The sequence below is a fragment of the Cebus imitator genome, unplaced genomic scaffold (assembly GCF_001604975.1).
Source record: "Cebus imitator isolate Cc_AM_T3 unplaced genomic scaffold, Cebus_imitator-1.0 Scaffold215, whole genome shotgun sequence".
In the NCBI taxonomy this organism is placed as follows: domain Eukaryota; kingdom Metazoa; phylum Chordata; class Mammalia; order Primates; family Cebidae; genus Cebus; species Cebus imitator.
In genome coordinates this window covers 2319061-2334473 of record NW_016107530.1, presented here as the reverse complement: position 1 = coordinate 2334473, position 15413 = coordinate 2319061, and the positions used below count along the sequence as shown (strand labels likewise).

The 15413-nt window shown below is 52.2% G+C and overlaps 1 protein-coding gene across 33 annotated transcripts in view; it reads left to right on the top strand.

Annotated features, from left to right (window-relative positions):
• COL13A1 (collagen type XIII alpha 1 chain) overlaps window positions 1-15413 on the top strand; it is a 158256-nt gene that overhangs the window by 117551 nt on the left and 25292 nt on the right. For 19 of the 33 annotated variants that reach the window (XM_037745861.1, XM_017548900.2, XM_017548892.1 and 16 more), the window contains 11 exons: window positions 597-623; window positions 1200-1262; window positions 3409-3462; window positions 4220-4315; window positions 5234-5287; window positions 6403-6438; window positions 7222-7290; window positions 8485-8508; window positions 10328-10390; window positions 11405-11449; window positions 11744-11896. In XM_037745861.1, coding sequence (XP_037601789.1) covers window positions 597-623; window positions 1200-1262; window positions 3409-3462; window positions 4220-4315; window positions 5234-5287; window positions 6403-6438; window positions 7222-7290; window positions 8485-8508; window positions 10328-10390; window positions 11405-11449; window positions 11744-11896 — 684 coding nt within the window. The remainder of the gene's footprint in view (window positions 1-596; window positions 624-1199; window positions 1263-3408; window positions 3463-4219; window positions 4316-5233; window positions 5288-6402; window positions 6439-7221; window positions 7291-8484; window positions 8509-10327; window positions 10391-11404; window positions 11450-11743; window positions 11897-15413) is intronic. The other 14 variants (XM_017548913.2, XM_017548912.2, XM_017548903.2 and 11 more) reach the window with 3 other exon arrangements.

Here is a 15413-nt window from a genome sequence, read left to right as displayed (position 1 = left end):
GCAGGCAGGATTTGGAAACATTTTTCTCAAAGTAGCATTTGTGCCAGGTGCATAACCTTGAGCCACAGCTGTGTAACTAAGCCTTGCAAGTAACTGAAGTTCTCACTAGCCTGCCAGTGCACCAAGGCAGTGGGAAGGCAGCCCAGATCTTTCCTTTATGTTCTGTAATTCAGCAGCTATAAGTTTCCAAAGCTTCAGGGACAGCAGGAGTTCTTCTCCAAACCCCCACCCTAATTGCGCATTTGGTTGGCCGGCAGATGTGCGGACTGCCTGGAAAAGCAAGTGCTCAAAGTCGATCTTCACGGCAGGTCCACTTGCAGGGAGCACCATGTCCAAACCAAATACCCATTCCTTCCTCTCCTTCCTCCCTGGCTGCCTCACTTACGCTCCCATCTGCCACACCCCTCATCTCGGGGAAGAGTAGGACCCTCTAAGGGTCAGAAGCCTGATGCCTGAACAGAGAAAAGCCAGGGCTGGCCAGATGCTTCACTAACCCACCCTGACTCTTCCCCCCGACAACCAACAGGTGCCTTGCTCATTTGTCATTTCTTTCTGCTTTTACAGTCTCTCACATTTGTTTCTCTTTTTCCACACAGGGTGAGCCAGGGATCCCAGGAACCAAGGTACTGATGCAGAGAGAATGTTCCGAGCTGCACAGAGCGTCAGTCATGGGGCGGAGGTGGGAGGGGCTGCTGCTGTTTTGCTCTTAGTCCCCATGAGGCTGGCCTGGGGCTGGGGACCTGGCTGAGCAGAGAAGGGCCCACTGTTCAGGAACACACTGCAAATGCCTCCCCCTCCCTGGGTCCTGGCCTGCAGGCACACCAGCTGCAGCAGGCAGTGACTCTTGTCCCCTGCACCCTCAGGGCTCCCTTTCTCTCTTGTGTGACAATAAGAGATGTGACAAGAAAAAAATTTCCATGGTCAAATAATTTTGAGAAATACTAGGTTAAAAATATGACACAGGTTTCTTTGCTGCAGACCTTCTCAGAACCTTTAATTTGCTAAATATGCATTGAGGAACTCTCAAAAGGAAATATCTTATGTGGCATTTTCAAAACTTTTTTGACAAGAACACCCTTTTTTAGAGAAGAGCTTAAGGGACAAGTATTCTGGAAATGCTGGTCAATGATCACTGCCCATCCTACCTCTTACTCCCTGCCCCACCTTCTTATCAGTGACTTTCTCTTCTTACCCCAAAGGGAGACCCAGGAGCAGAAGGGAAGCCGGGGCCCCCAGGTTTGCTGGGAAAAAGGGGGCAGAGGGTAGGATATCATGTATTTGAGTGTGCGCCCTCTCGTCCTGGCTTGGCCGGTCCCCTGCTCCCTGCCCCTCCTCTGGCTGGTATGTCTCCTGCAGCATGCTGTTGGTGCATGTGTCCTGGAATGAGGGAAGTGGCGGGATGGCCTGGCCAATCTTCAGAAACCCACACTCAAGAGCATACACACTCTCCTGGGGAGCCTTGATTACCCAGCAGAAAGCCCAGCAGGAGGAGGAAACTGCCTCCCTCCGCTCCTGTTCCCCAAGGATCTCCATAGGTCAGGACCCAAATCCTTTCCTTCTCCACCTGCCCTGCTTCTGAAGGATGCCCAGCATAAGCACATCTACAGGAGCAGCCCAGGAAAGACAGGGCAGCGGGGGCTCCCTCCCACCGCCAGGACCTCTGCCTGGCTCTCCACAACACCTCCTGGCCAGCATTGGGCCACTTTACCATTCAGCTGCTACCCCGGGGCAGGTGACAAGGAGGCAACACCCAAAGACAGTTTGGCACCTTTTGTGGCTCCAGCTGGAATGTTCATTGAGACATCTGACCAAATTATAGGCCCAGAGCTCTCAGCTCACATTATTATACCGGAGAGCTGCCTCTCCCCAGGGCCAAGGGGAGCGAAGCTTCTTGTGCTGACCTGATACCCCTGCCCTGCTGGTGGGGTGCTCTTGGGTGCTCACCTGATATTGGACACTGCTATGCACCGAGTGTGTCCCTCCCAGACCCATATGTTGAAGCCCTCGCCTTCAGTGTGGCTGTATTTAGATAGGGACTTGGGGAGGTCGTTAAAGTTAAATGAGGTCATAAGAGTGAGGCCCTAATCCAGTGGGATTGGCAGCCCTAGAAAAAGGGAACGAGAGAGACCTTTGAAAGACCTTTCTTCTTGCCATGAGAACATGGCAAGAAGGCTGTCATCTTCAAGCTGGCAAGAGGGCTCTCACCAGAACCTGGCCATACTGGCTCCTGATTCAGACTTCCAGCTTCCAGAGCTGCAAGAAAATACATTTCTGCTGGCAAAGCCACCCAGACTATAGAGTTTGTTATGGCTCCTGAGCTGACCAAGACAGATGCTCTGTGAAGCCTTTGTGTCCTAGAAGGCGGAGCATCAAGGAGACATGGGCTCGACCTGCCTCTGCCTCTAACTCAGTAAGGGGTTGGCCACATAACGTCTTGGGGCTTCCCTCGCCAAATCTGTGAAATGAGAATGGGGTTCAGTATCTCTAAGGGACTCTTTGATTCATGTCATGGGGGAAAAAACTTCTTCCATAGTGGACGAAGCTGGGTAGGGAAGTGTACTATTTTGCTAGGGCTGCGGTACCACAGGCTGGGTGGTTTGAGCAACAGAAATTCATTGTCCCATGGTTCTGGAAGCTGGAAGTCCAAAAGCAAGGTGTTAGCAGGGTGTGTTCTGTCTGAGGGCCGAGGGGGGAGATTGCTCCAGGCCTCTCTCCTGGCTTCTGGTGCCTCCTGCAGTCTTTGGCATTCCCTGGCTTATAGACACAGCACCCCAATCTCTGCCTCCATCTCCACATGGCATTTCCCTGTGTGCATGTCTGTGCCCAAATTTCTCCCTTTTATAAGGACATCAGCACGTTGGATAGGGTCTCACCCTACTCCAGTGTGACCTCATCCTAACTCATTACATTTGTAATGACCCTATGTCCAAATACAGTGAGCTGGTTACAGCTAGAGGCAGAGAAGGGGTGCCAGAAAAGACTGGGGGCCCTTAGTTGCTAAGCATTAAGAATCTAAAGAAGAGCAGAGTGGTGAAAAGGATTCACTTGCCCAACCACTGGCATTCTGAACTGCTCACCTCTCGCAGGAGACCCCCAGGATATACTAGATGCTTCTGGCCTTTGTTATGATCTGTGGCCCATGTCATTTCTCCCCAGCATGAGTGACATGGGCCCGGGTCACATGGGAGTGAGGAAAGCAGTCATGCAGGTGTCACCAGTGCGAAGTGGCCCAGAGAGTAGCCAGCCAGGATCGGGGCTGAGGGGAGGTAGAGCTCTTTGGAAAGCCAGCTAGGGCAGGGGCAGGGGGCAGGAGCAAGGGAAGGCAAGGCCCTAAGCCGTGGGGCTGGTGGCTTCCCAGACCTGCTGCAGAAACTCTTCCTAACCCCCACTGTCTGCATCTCCCTGCAGGGTGAGAAGGGGGCTGCAGGCTCCCCTGGGCTTCCTGGCCTCTTGGGGCAGAAGGTAGGTGTCGCTCTGAATGGAGGGTTCAGGTTCTTTGTCACCCATATCCCATACACAGCCCTGCACATCCACACGAGCCCCAGCATTGGATGTGTCTGTCGCCCAGACTGTGGGAAAGGCAGCCGGAATACAGCTAGATTTTGTTTGTCAGGGGACAGGTGCCATAGGCAGGCCCTGATTGGCAAAAATAAAATGTGAAAAATTCGGTAGCGACGACCTGGTCAGATTTCTTTGTACCACCTCTGCAAATGCATCCCACAGTTCATGAGCTCTGTAAGATATTTCATTTAGAAAAAAATTTAAAAAGATGAGGCCAAATAGGGGAGGTGTGTATAATAAGATGGGCCCCTTGGAAAGTCACAGTGCCCCTCAACCTGTTAGAGGCCTGAGCACCTGCAGTGACAGGGTCTGCAAAGCCTTATTTAACGCTGCATTTCTTAACATAGTTTGGCCACCAATAACAATGTTATTCCACATTTTAAATATTCTTAACCTACTGAGCAGTGTTCTGTGGAATACACTTTGAGAAACACTGCTGCAGACCCAGCTGTGAAGGGTCCTTTGTGTCAGCTCTAAACCTGTTGCCCTTCAGTAAACACTTCCAATCTCTCCTCAAATCCCATGGAACCATCAGGCTGGGGTTCTGAAGGCCCCTGGTCCCCAGACATCCTGGGGCCGACAGCCCATATTGTCCCTCTGGAGCTCAGTCTAGATCTTCCTCCACACCAGGGATGCTAACTCCACCTTCCACCCCCAGGGAGAGAAAGGCGATGCTGGCAACTCCATTGGAGGAGGCAGAGGGGAACCTGGCCCTCCAGGGCTCCCTGGGCCCCCAGGGCCCCCAGGGCCAAAGGTGAGTGTTCCCTGGAGTCAGTGTTGGGAGGTGTTTTCCTGGGGCCTTTATCTTCAGCCTGTTCTCAGGGACTCTACGTCTTGGACATCCCGCCTTCTCTAGCCTTCCCCTGCTCCAGGTGTGTGGTTTTTCCCATGGATTCCAAAAAGGTCATTTGGACCCAGGTCCTGTTCCAAACAGATGGGGCAGATGGATGGTCCCATTGACTCAGATGACTCTGATGTAGCTGAGCCCAGGCCCAATGGCAGCAGGGCCTCGATTGCTATGATGTAACTGAGCGAGGAACCAACGGTTTCAGGGCCTTAGGACAGCCAAGAGGCCCCCCACCTTGGCTCTGAGTAGGTTGCAGGTCAATTATCAGCTGAGACTCACCTAGTACCAGCACATCTGGTAGGTGGCAGCAGTGGGGGCAGCTGCAAATGGGCACAGCCCTCACTTTCCTTTTGCTGCTTGAAAAGTGCAATGGTAAGATTTGGATTTCCCAGAGTAGATGCCTCCTATTGGTTTGCTTTAGCAGCACTGAGAAATGAAGGGGTCTCTTTGTTAGCTCAGAAGGAAAACATGCATTACTCTACACGATCTGGAGCAATACATTCGTGCATTCCGCCCATACCCACCTGCCGTGGGCTGGGCTCTGCATGGGCATAGGAGGGCCTGGCAGGGCAGAGTGGACACCAGTAAAGGGTACAGAATGCGGGGGAGGAAAACAGGGGTGGGCTTCCAGAGGAAGCGAGATTCAGGCTGGGCCCAAGGGTGGGTAGGAGTCAGGGAGGTGGAACAGTGGGAGGTGCAGAAGCCATGGGGGAAAGAGGGGCCCACAGGCAACACCCAGGGCATGAGCAACAAGGCCATCTTTTCCCCCATAAGCAGCTACAGGTGCCCAGCGTGCCTTCAACCCAACTCTCTCCTCTCCCCCAGGGAGAAGCAGGTGTCGATGGCCAGGTTGGCCCCCCAGGGCAGCAAGGAGACAAGGTACAGACACCCCCCCTGACATTCCAGAGCTGTAAGATGGGGGTCAGCTTGGGAGGTCAAGAATCATGCCGGCCCACCCTAGGGCTAGCCCTCAGAGCACAAGGCTGACTGGCCATGACCCCTGGCTTCCCTATTTCCTGGTTGGCTTGCGCTTTAGAGAGCCAGCCACTGAGACAACAGCCGTGCAGAAGCCAGTCTAGGGATGGGACATTTGGCCAGGAAGTGACACAGCACTTCCTCAGCCACTGGTGAACGAACGAGGTGCTCTCGTTTCTCTCCAGCGACTCCCTATGAAAGGCTGCAGCGTCCCTCATGAGTTCACCGTGACTCAAGTGCTGTGGCAGTGGAGGAGAAAGAGGGTGGGATACCTGGAGGTGGCAGTGGCCCCGTGTCCTGTGAGCAGGGTCATCAGGAGTCACACCAAAGGGTTCCTGTTTTGTTTATTTTTACTTCCTCACTTGATTTTTGTCAATTGTCTTCAATTATCCCAGAAAAATTGAAACTGCGCTTGGTTTTTCACAAGTTACACCGCTTTTTCATGTATTCCGCATAGCTCTGTACTGTTTGCAACAGGAAGAAATCCTTCCACCCGCCCACTCTAGGAGGTGGGTGCTCATACACCCAAATCCTCCTGAGACCTTCCTGACCCTCCATGTCTCCCTTGGCACTCTGGGTCTTTCACAAGTAGAGTGGGCAGTAAAAGAACCACGTGGGCTCTCGATAGTAACTGCCACTCAGACAATTGGCAAAAAGTTGCTGAGCCTGGATACCTGAGCAGAATGGAATGAAAGGGAAACAAATGTCCCTGATCCCATGGAGGCAGCTGACTTAGGGGACTGGGGAAAAGAGGGAGACAAAAGGGAGTCACTAACAACAAACACAGAACAGAAAAAAATGTCACCGAGTCTGAATTGGGAGGCAGCACAGAGGAGCTTAAAGGGAGAGAGGAGTGTGGGTGGGTGTTCCCGGGATGTCTCCTGAAGGGGCAGAGCCTGCTCTTCTGTGAACTAAGAGCTAAGATGAGCCTCCTGGCCCTTATCACGTGGCCTATCTGGGGACATCAAGTTCTCTGTACCAACCTTATCCCTACTTTACTCCAATTTTTCATGCAACAGGGGGAGCCTGGAGAACCGGGAGCAGCTGGCCCCAAGGTATGTGCCTCTCCCCACTGGAGTCAGCATGAACCAGCTGATAAATCCAAAAGCCTCTGAGACAGGTCTCAATTAATATTTAGAAATTTATTTTGCCAAGATTAAGGGCGTGTGCCCAAGAGACAGGTACAGGTCTGTGCCTTTTGCCAAAGATGATTTAGAGGGCTTTGGTATTTAAAGGGGAAAAGCAGGCTGGAGGGGAAAGAGGAAAGGTATGGTAATCCGCACATGGCCAGGGAAAAGGAGCAAGTAGGGGAATAGTCAGTTAGGTATTAGCCTCATGCTCAGTAAATCGGCACTTTACACGAGCTAAGGTGAGCATGGAGCAGCGACCTGTGGGGATATTTGAACTTTATCTGTAGCTTAGGAACAAAAGGAAAGACAGCTTCTTGCATGACTCAGCTTTCTGCTGAACTTTTTCTCTTTTGCCAGAGTGAACTGGAGTCCTATCTTCCTTTCACAGGCCTGACCTTGGGGTCTTGAGGGGGAAGGAGGGTAAGAGCATTCTGGCCGTCAGGTGGGAGGTCTGACTGGCAGCCTAGGTGGACTGAAAGTTCCCAGGGCAGCCTGGCCCAGACTTCTCACATGGAGTCTTCTCAGTTTGTTCTGCAGTCCCCGAGCATCCTTTGAGAGTGTTCGGAATCCTCAGGGCCCCTCTGGCTCTTCTGGGTCCACCTGTGTACAGGCTGGTGCGGCCAGTGTGGGCTGATAGAGAGCAGGCCACAGTTGCCCTCCCAGCCCTCCCGGTCCAGGCCCTGGGTTGAGATCTCATTTGCCTTCTAGGGCTCCAAGGGAGAACCAGGAAAAGGAGAGATGGTGGATTACAATGGAAACATCAATGAGGCTCTCCAGGTGAGAGGAGGGTGTCCAGCCCCGAGGCCGAGATCCTCATGGGCCTCAGGGCTCTGCACCATGCCCTGATCAGGGGGTTCTTCCACACAGCAGAGTAGGGGCCCTGCCCTCAGGCCGAGCTGCCAGGAGAGCCACTTCCTCCTCTTTGGCCGCCCACTGTGTAGCCTCCTGGCAAGTGGCCCCCGGCGGCTGGGCTCTCTGTCTGGCGCCAGCTGGCCAGTTATCCTGCCTCTGGGTACCTGAGAGCCGCAGTGGAATTCTCCTGGCACCCTGCAGGGTGCAGCTCATCCAGGGTACTGGGGCCCCATTTCTTTAGTGCATGCCTAACCCCCTTTCACACAGCAGAAACTCTTCCTGGAACACATCTCCTTTAGTGTGAATTTAATCCTGTTTCAAATTCACGAGCTCCCGCTCCCCACCCTTTAAAGCAGGGTTTCTCAGCCTTGGCACTGTTGGCATGTGGGGCTGGAGAATCTTTGTGGTGGGAGGAGAGATGGTCCTGTATCTTGTGGGATGTGCAGCAGCGTCCCTGGTGTCTACCCAGCAGACGCCAGGAGCACCCCAGCCTCAGCTGTGACAACAAACTGTGTCTCCAGACACGACCTATTGTCCCTTGGGGTAAGAAATTGCCCCCACTCAAGAACCGCTTCTTCAAAGGAGTCTGTGTCCATGTGCGACTCCATTTACAAGGTGTAAAATTCTCTTTGAAAGCCAACGTCATCTCTCTGATCTATTTTTTGAGCGGCTCGGTATTTTGCTATACTGTGTCTGTTTAAAGGGAGGTGCGTGGCAACCTTGAAATCTGGGTTCTGGGAGCAGAGGAAAGACCAAGGGCAGGTCCTCAGAAGGTGCCTAGAAACAGTAAGAGGTGGTGCTTCCTTCCCTTTCAGTATAGTGAAGTAAAGGTTGTAGTCCATTTAGGGCGGTGCCTGAGTCCCTTGCAGGACAGCCTCGGAGTATAATCATGCTTAGATGCTGCGTATTTCCTGTACAGTGACTACAAACCTCAGAGAGAGGTGGGGGTGGGGGTGGGGTGAGTCTGGGGGCTGTGGAGCCCACCTGCGAGGGTCCCCCTCCTCCCGTGCTCCTTTGGGGGCCCAGCCCCCATGTTTCCATGACTGTGCAGTGAGAACCAAGCCTTACACTTGGCTCTTGATTTGCTCTTCAACTGATTGTGTGGTGTTGGTTTTTTAGGAGATCCGGACGCTGGCCTTGATGGTAAGTCTCGCTCCTCCTGGATTTCCTTGAGCACTGGGCGGGGGACTGGGACAGCAGCCGGGAAGCAAGGACGTGAGTGCTCCCTCCAGAATGCAGACACTGGGCTGCAGATCGCGGGTGACCCGGCAGTGTTGGGGCAGACGATGATCTGAGCTGGAGGTGACAAGTCAGGACTGGTGGGAGCGCCTCAAGAGCTGCCCATGCCCTGGGTCATGGCTGTCCTCTGTGTAAAGGCCCTTCACCAATACAGCTGTGCTCTCTGGTGACAATACAAATGCTGGGTTTTGTTTACAGCTGTGTCAAGGAAATAGTAGTACAGAAGAGGAAGTTTTTAATGTTTTTTTTTTCCCCCAACTTTTAGCTAATTAAATCCATTACCCCAAAAAACTAGCAGCAACCTTCCACCTAGCCCCCTTTCCTGGAAATCAATTTCATTATCTGCGCTTGGAAAACCAGGGAGTTTCAAGCCTGGGTTTTGTACAGGTGCCTACCAGTGACAGGCTCGTGGTAAATATTTGTAGTTAAAATGACCACCACCAAGTTTAACTTGTAAGGTGGAGGAGGAGAGATCGTGAGGTTCTCTGACTACAGAAATTTCAATTCACCTAATATGTTTTCATGGCTAAGAGTTACCGAACACATTTAGGGATGGCACAAACTCACAATCAAACACCACTTGTATGATATCCCAATCCAGAAACTGCTATCAATGACATGGTTCTGGAATCAATGAGCTTCATTTTGAGTCATTGAAATATATTATTTGGCAGGGTGCAGTGGCTCACGCCTGTAATCCCAGCACTTTGGGATGCTGAGGTGGGCGGATCACTTGAGGTCAGGAGTTCAAGACCAGCCTGGCCAACATGATGCAACCCCATCTCTACTAAAAATACAAAAATCAGCCAGGCGTGGTGGCAGGTGCTGTAATCCCAGCTACTCAGGAGGCTGAGGTATGACAATCACTTGAACCCAGGAGGCGGAGCTTGCAGTGAGCTGAGGTCGCACCACTGCACTCCAACCTGGGTGACAGAGTAAGACTCTGTCTTAATAATGATAATAATGTGAAATAGCTATTGGAAATAAAACTTTCCCAGAAACATTTTTTCTTTTAAAATCAACCTTGAGGTGTAACTTATGCATAATAAAAGGTACTAATTTTAGGTGTAGAGTTTGATGAGTTTTGATAAGTGTAAATACCCAGGTATTCATGCACCTTGGGAGCCCTTCCCAGCCACAGGTCACCACTGCACTGCCATCACTTCTGTCACTGCAGATTAGATGTGTCTTTTGTCTCCTCTAGAGTTTCATATAACTGGAATCACGTGGTATGCAGTCACCTGTGCCTGACTGCCTTTGCTCAGCAGAGTGTGTTTGAGATGCACCCATGTCATCAGCACTTGGTTCTTTTTCTCTGCTAAGTAGTATTTCATTGTATGGATGTACCATGCATTCCCCTGTTGATGGGCTTTTGGGTTGTTTCCTGGAGACATGTTTAAGTCATTATTCGGGAAGGTCAGACTTAGCTTCTTGGAGCCCAAAGGGCCACCAGAGGTACCCTAGAGAGAAGGAGAGGGAGAGGGAATTGGGCGTGGCTCTCCAAACCCCACCCCCACTTCAACCCAGTCACACTTGGTGCTTGTATGTTTTGCATTTTGGGTTTCCCCATGTTATTTTCTTTGCAAAAAATATGTTTCTATCACTGGAGAAATGCTTGAAAACAACTTATCTCTACAAGCCAGCCTCCACGTACAGCCCCCTGGGGACAGGCCGCCCTCCTCAGTGGGACAGTTCTTCCATGTGTCTTTCCCTTCTTTCCTAGGGGCCTCCTGGTCTTCCTGGGCAAATCGGCCCACCTGGAGCTCCAGGGATTCCAGGCCAGAAGGTAAATCTTGTCTTGACAAAGGGGATGAAGACCTTGCAAAGGCAGTGACCCTCTCACCTTCCCCGCACCACCACCCTCCTGCTGCTCCAAGGCACCGAGGGCCCCGCCCACCCACCTCCCAGCCGCTGTGGCCCTTCTGTCCTCCCCTTGCCATCTGCTTGGGATCCTGTAATTCACAGAGCCTCCTGATGCCATGGGGCCTGGGACTAGACACACCCCTGCCCTTGCTTCAACCAGACCCACAGCAGGAGTGAGGGCGCCATCAGGGACCTCAGCATTTGAGCCTCTCCCCAACCCTCCTCCCTGGCTTCCTGCCCTTGCTTTCCTCTTACACCCCACCCGCCTCTGTGTTTTTCTCAGAAGGTCTGCCCCCCTGTCTTCCATGCATGAGGTCCTCTCCCCTGAAAGTCTCTTTCCCCCTTCCCTTTCTTTCAAAGCCCTTCTCATCTTTCAGGCCCAATTCAGAGGCCACCTCCTCCTTGAAGCCTCCCCTGATCTAGCAGGCAGAATTCTCTGCCCTTTCCTCTGCTTCTCTGGGTAGGGGACCTACATCATTTTGCCACCTCCTTTAACTCTCCACCCAACCCAGAGAAGTGGCTTGGTGTGTGAAGAGGAAGGGAGCTCCTGTGGAGCAGCCAGGGCAGGGGCTCTGCCTTCAGAGGAGACCTGAAGGTGAGAACCCTTCTGCCCGTGAGCCAGGGAGCCCAGGGCTCTCAGAGGCAGTAGTGCAAGGTTGTGGCTAAAACGTGGACATGGAGTTAGAGCACCTGGACTGGGATGCTGGCTCACCAGTTCACTCACTGTGGGCCTCAGGCACACAGCTCTGTGCTTTGGGGTCCTGTCTGTAGAAGAGAGGCAATGCAAGTTAATACCTCCCAGGAACACGGTGGGAACTAAATGAGCAAACTCTATGGGGAAGTGCGGAGAGGGACGCTGGGTGCACTAAGCAATGCGTTAACTGGTGGCTGCTATGGTCTCTGCCTGGAGAGTCACCTTTAGTTGTTCTGGCTACAGGGGGAGATTGGACTGCCAGGCCCTCCAGGACACGATGGGGAAAAGGTATGAACAGACATCCTCCAGTCAAAACTCTGAAGACAGTCCTGGCCCTGGGGGCAGGAAGGCTCTAGATCTGGCCCTGCTGTGAGCCCAGTGGGCAAGGGGAGATGGGAAGGGCGGGGAGAGGGGCCCACTCTGCAAGCCCCATGAGGAGCCAGGCAGATCCCAGCTGGGCTCTCTGTGCCTGCCCCTATCAAGCACCAAAGAGCCAAGGCCTTTGGACTTTTCTATTCTCTCTCCCTCTCTCCTTTTTTCTCCATTAATGTGTCTAAGAAGCATTGTTGGTATTTTCTAAAGGGACCTCGCGGTAAACCAGGAGACATGGGCCCTCCTGGTCCCCAAGGCCCCCCAGGAAAAGATGGACCTCCAGGAATGAAGGGAGAAAACGGGAACCCAGGGAGCCCAGGAGAGAAGGGGGAGAAAGGGGAGACAGGACAAGCAGGCTTGCCGGTGAGTGGCAGGGCTGACTGCCCTTCCGTGCATACACCACTCCCAAGCATGACACCAACTTTGCAGGGCTTTGCACTTTGCATGGTGCCAGCCAGCGGCTGCCTGGACTAGAAACCTGGGGCCAGGACTTCGGGGTGGGGGATTCACTCGGCTTTCTCTCAAGTCACTCACTTTATGAAGGCCCGTTTCCTGACTCAGGAGACCTGAGTCCTGCCCTGTCATCTATATCCTTGGGAAAGCCACTGAGCCTTGCAGAGCCCCCATCTCCTCATCTCTAAAATGGTGATAATAATGTCTTCCCTGAATATCTCACTGAATTGTTGGGAAAGTGATCAAGTCATGGTTTAAAGTTGCCTCTTTGGAAAGTGTGCAGAAGCCCTATACCCAGGAGAGGTTGCATGTACAGAAATGGGACCTTCGCCCAGTCCACTAGGCTGCCCACTTGACTTGGGAGCCTTCTCTGGGTCTCAGTGGTTTCCATCTGTGAAATGGGTGCCATCCTAGACACTTACCCTTGGAGCAAGAGAGCCACATCGTGTGCATGCCACAGTTCGTCACAGACACTCAGCAAGGCCACCGTGAGCCCCACTATCAGAGATGGTTGTCGATCTGTAGGGTCTAGACCTTCTAATTGGGGAGAAAAGGAGAACTTGGTGGCCACGGCAGACCCAGAGTGGCAGGATTGCCTAATCCAGCTAGGCCCCTGGGGTTTACAGTGAGGCCAGAGGGCTGAGTGTCCAGGTTGTCTGCAGGCAGCCACAGATGAGGGTCCTCCCTGGGGCAACCAGCCTGGCGGGTGCCTGGCAGTGTGACAAGGCTGCCGTAACCCCAAGCCTGGCTACCCAGCCTGGGTTGAAGGGGATCCTCTTAAACATGGATCTGCTACTGCATTTGAGTATGAACAGAGGTTGCAGCTTCCTTGACTCACAGTCTGATGGCCTCTAGAAGCACCAACCTATTTTGAAGGTGCTAGAATCTTAGGCTCAGAATTCTCCTCTAGGGAGTGGATAGAGCCTCAGAAGTCAACCAGTCCCAAGTCTGACCCAGTGCAGGACTCACTCACTCAGTCGGCATAAGCAAGCAGCTCCACTGCACCGTAGAGCAGCCCCAGGATGGAGAGGGCGCTCCTGGATGTGGTGTGGAAGCTCCCCTGTCAGCCTCCCCCAGTTGACCCCTCAGAAGCTCTGGCCTCGGGAGCCATATTCATTATCTACTGCTGCATAGCTAATCACTGCAAAGGTAGCAGCTTAAGACAATACACATTTATTGGCACACAGTTTCTGTGGGTCAGGAGTTCAGGCACATTCTACTTGGGTCCCCTGCCTGTGGTCTCATGAGACTGCAATTAATGTGTCAGTCAGCTACATTCTCATCTGGAACTAGGGATCCCCTTCCAAGCTCACTGGCACTGACAGAATCCAGTTCCTCGCTGGAACAGAACTCACCTCCTAGATGCCACCTACAGTTCCTGCCATATGCGCCCCACCCCAGCCCCCACCACAGTAAACAGTTCACAGTACAGCAACTGGCTTCTTCAAGGCCAAGGTCAGCAGGAAGGTCTCTCTAGCGTCTAGTGCTAGCAAGACAGAGCTGTGTGCATGTGTGTGTGTTCATGTAACATATTTCTAACAATCTTTACATATATGTCACCATCTGTATGTCACATGTTGTAATCTGTGACATCATCGAAGTGAGGTCCCATCACTTTTGTCATGTGCCTTACTCCACGGCCAAGAAACAAGTCACAGGTCACCCTAAGGCCTGTCCACTGCAGAGTCCATAGAGAGTATCAGCCTCTCCTCCCCTGTACTAGAGCCTCAGATTCTTTAAGACACTGTTAATAGTCCCTGCCCCACAGCTGACACCTCCACATCCTCCACGGTGTTCCTTGCTGACACCTAGGCCAGTCGAGTCCCAGTCTAGTTTGTCACAGATCTGAGGGCACATCTGTGCCCAGGCTTTCTCAATGACTGGCATTCATGCAGTGGTGTTTTGTGCCCACAGGGAGAGAAAGGAGAAGCCGGGGAGAAGGGCAATCCAGGAGCAGAGGTACATGGGACATAATTTGACAGAGACTCATCAAATGACAGTCTCTGCAGAATGCACAGTACTTCTGTGCTGTAGAATGCAGCTTGCAAGTGCCTGACATTCACGTTTACTGAGCACCGCTGTAGGTCAGGCGCTGAGCCTCAGGACTGCTCCAATCTTCCCATTAACCACGTCTCTCACTAACCTTCACAGAGCATCTCCTGTGCTTCCATTCTGGGGCTAGAGGCTGGAGATACGAAAATAAACAGAACTTGCCAGACATAGTGCCTCACGCCTGTAATCCCAGCACTTTGGGAGGCTGAGGCGGGCAAATCCACCTGAGGTCAGGAGTTTGAGACAAGGCTGGCCAACATGGTGAAACCCCATCTCTACTAAAAATACAAAATGAGTCAGGTGTGGTGGTGGGCACCTGTAATCCCAGCTACTTGGGAGGCTGAGGCAGGAGAACTGCTTGAACCCAGGAGGCAAAGGTTGCAGTGAGCCAGGATTGCACCACTGCACTCCAGCATGGGCAACAGAGTGAGACTCTGCCTCAAAACAAACAAAAAAGAAAATGAAAGAAAGAAAAACAGAACCATCCCTCCACAGCTCACAGTACCCCGTAATGGTCACTAGCATGGGAGCAACTTAGGGAATCAGGCAAGCATCCCAAAAGAAGTCTACATGGGCAGGGTCTTGATGACTTTGTAGGAGTTGGCCACAGAGTTTCAGAGGTAGGCTTTCCAGATAGAGAGGGATTATTCTTTTGAGAAGTGAGGTGGTAAAAGGAAGAGAAGACAGAACAGCTGAGTAAGAAGTAGTCAGGATGGAGGCAAGATTTTCAAAAGACAGCAGAGAATCAGCCATATTTGTAGGCTTAGGGGCAAGAACCAAGAAAGCAACAGAGATCAATGATGCATGCGACGCAGGATGTTTGATGGAAGGGTCTGGGCACCCAAGTAGCACCTCGGACCCATGGGAGAGACTCCAAACCTTCTCAGTCCCCAGCAGGGTTCACCTTGCCACGCCCTGTCTGAATTTAGCGAAACAGACCTGATGCTTGTACGATGCGTATGGTACTTGTTTAGAAATGGATAGCCTCCTAAAGAAATGATTTGCATCCAGGAAAAGCATTATAGACACACTGTCCCTCCCAGAAGTATTTAAAATAAAAATTAGAAACAGACTACATTTCTATCAAGAAGGAAAGGATTAAATAATGTATGGTCATAATACTAACAGTAATGCTAGTCACCGCGTCTGAGCGCTTTTCCTACGTCCTGGCTAGGTAACGACTCATTTTCATTCCACTCAACCAATAGCACAGTACCATTACCAGGAAGCTGGGGGGGGACGTATAAAAAAATGGAAAAATCGGCCAGGCGCAGTGGCTCAAGCCTGTAATCCCAGCACTTTGGGAGGCCGAGGCGGGTGGATCACGAGGTCAAGAGATCGAGACCATCCTGGTCAACATGGTGAAACCCCGTCT